Raw genomic sequence first — 2,857 nt, 5'->3', positions numbered from 1 at the left:
TGGTACTAAAGCACGTGTATGGTACCCGAGTTTGTGTATGGTACTGAAGTCAATGTGTGGTGCCCAATAAGTGAACGTTTGATAAGGGAGCAAATATATGGTACCAAAGTTGTTAAGAAATGTAACAATTAAAAATTGTACTCTAAAGTAAAAAAAAAATAAACTTATCTTAATGCTCTGTCGTCTATTAACCATGCTTGAACATGTCATTACGATAAAACTGTGTTTGTGCTTTCAAGCATCCCGCCTCAAATTATTGTTTTGAAACACACACTTAAAAAAGTAGTTCCTTTGTGTGGTACTTCGGAGGAAATGCTCATCTGCCGCTTTCAGGTGAATGACTCGGTCGCTAGAAGTATATCTGAATCTCAGCACGCCTTCAATGATGATTTTTAAAATGATCATGCTCATGCATTTCATAGGACAGAACTATGGTTGGGTTAGCTTGATGATTTCATTGTTTTGGACTTATCTCTGAATGGAGTGTGACAAAATTGAAAAAAATACAGTCTGAGTTACGTAGCTAACTCTACATGAAACGTGACATAAGTTTGACCCTTTGACCACTGTAAATTCGGAACTGATGTATTTCAAAGTAAAAGATAATTTGTTTCTAAATTTTCATGACAGTTATATAAGGTCAATGCAAGCATCGGTAGAATGAAAAACAATAATCCCAACATATCTTTATTCAGCATAAGGCGATGATATAATTATGACCTTTTAAATTGAATACTTCAACACATATAACTTATGTTAAAATGACTTGATAAGTGCAAGAGATATATAATACTTAGCGAAAAGCAAAGCTAATAAGACCGGACTAAACAATGTTGGAGAAGGCCTTGCATTACATTCATCCAGTGTACATGAAATTTATAACGCTTTAAACATAGCTAAACTATCTTAACTTCTTGCCTGGCAATAAAGCCATATCGCCCAGATTGAGAAACAATATTCATAACTAGCCTAAGTATTTGCAACGCACAGTAGTTATTTATGCATAAGAATGCCAAGGAACGACGTTTTAGCATGACTGATATGTGTATACAGTTGTTGGGAGGTGTTGCCACTTGTGCACTTGATCCATACACGTTCGTCCTTTTCCATCTTGGTGATGACATTGACAGAGCCACAATCGTATTGCACCTTGTTAAATTTCGTAATCTTGGCAATCATTCCGTGATCCTTCACGATTTCGTAGTAGAATCCAATCCCTGAGGAGGTGCAAACATGCGCTGCGAAGTAATACAGTCCCGCAACAGGTGCCCTGAAGGTGCCGATAACGTTATCATATCCACCCCCTTCGTTCATTGTGATGTTGCTTAGTATGAGAATTTGGTTCGTGTCAAGACTGTAATCTATTGGATCGTAGGCATAAAACGCTACCAGAGGTAAGCCCATGTGATCTGAAATAAATGTTTGTTTCATTTATATGCCAACACCGTTTTCCAAAATTGATTGACGTAGCCCTCGAGATCTCAAACACGATAAAGAGCGTAGGCTTAATCATTTATGATTGAATAATAAATCAATGTTTCCATTTAACATAAATCAGGGTTATTTTGTTTCCCAAACTTCGGGGGCGGTATATATGAGTGAGCTTGTCGGTCGGTCGGTTTTGTCCGGGCGATAGCTATTGAAAAGGTCGATGGATTAACCTAGTTTTAATGCATATATTAAACACCGTAAAATGAACGTCCAGGTTTACTTTGATTATAAACTACATATTTTTGACGGAATAATGGCCTCTTTTCAACTAAGAATTTGCCAATTTAAATGTACACATATTAAAGGGACTCGCTCATGTGTTGGCACCATTTTATTTTCGGAAATGCATCTGAAAACACTTATATTATCATTATCATACTCTTTGATACCGAAATTGCAGAAACGAAATACCATTCAAGTTTGAAAAAAACATGGCTTAAGTAGGTAGCGATTCCACGCAGGTACAGTCAAGAAATGATAGAAAACCGATCAACTCGATTAAAAGGACTGATACTCAAATGATGGCATTTAAATCTATATTGAAAACATTGGTAATATTTTGTCAATCAATGTCAATCAACCAATCAACCGAAACAGTCTTTTGTTGAATCCCGTAAGTAACGCTCTGTAAAATTGTGGACTTCAAAGACAATATGTAAGCCTATATCAACATTTGTTGTATCTTAGTTCCACACTACTTATGATTTGCCACAGTTTATTTCGTAAAGCTATCCATAGAAAGTGCATTATACAAACCATGAAATAGTCCTTTAAACACTTTGAACTACACAAAGGCAAAACATCAGGTCGGCTATTCCGAATAATGGAAAATTAATAACAAAATCGAATTACCTTTCAAGACATCCAGTTCGGCCGTTCTGTTCTCCAAGGTCATCGTGACGTTCGTTAAGAGGTTATCGAACATGGTCCGCGTCTGTACCTGCACCTGCTCTATCTGTGACATCTTTATCTCCATGCGGATCACTTTCTCCAAAAGTTTGGACTCGTATGAAAACTTATCTTCTGGTTCGTCAGCGCAGGCAACTGAACACAGAAAGACAAAAATGAAATACGCAAAAAGTTTCATTTTATAAAGTCAGTGATTTTCCCCTCAGTGTCGTTAATGTTATAATGGTAAAGAATCAGTCAGTTGCAATTCCTTTTATAGCAGGGAATTTGTGTGACAATTCCTCATTTTCAAGTGTACATCGTAAAACGACATTTAATATTCCAATTGTTTCCTTGTCCTTTCAATACGTTAAGGAACCCCCTATTTGCAACTAGTAAGTCATTAATATTTGATTCGTGCCGTTTGGTTAAGTGTTTTAGTTCTTCCTTGTTGTGTATACTATTTAGGACAGACATC

At 36.5% G+C, this 2,857-nt stretch overlaps 1 protein-coding gene across 1 annotated transcript; it reads right to left on the bottom strand.

Moving 5' to 3' along the window:
* Positions 1-993: 993 nt before the first annotated feature.
* Positions 994-2,607, bottom strand: LOC128235505 (complement C1q-like protein 4). The gene is made up of 2 exons (XM_052950317.1): positions 2,344-2,607; positions 994-1,409 (listed from the first exon to the last, which is right to left on the bottom strand). The coding sequence occupies exons 1-2, from the start codon at positions 2,576-2,578 to the stop codon at positions 994-996; spliced, it is 651 nt and encodes a 216-aa protein (XP_052806277.1). The 5' UTR covers positions 2,579-2,607.
* Positions 2,608-2,857: the final 250 nt, after the last annotated feature.

Source organism: Mya arenaria, chromosome 5 (assembly GCF_026914265.1).
Source record: "Mya arenaria isolate MELC-2E11 chromosome 5, ASM2691426v1".
Taxonomy (NCBI): domain Eukaryota; kingdom Metazoa; phylum Mollusca; class Bivalvia; order Myida; family Myidae; genus Mya; species Mya arenaria.
This window is presented reverse-complemented; position numbering and strand designations above follow the sequence as displayed.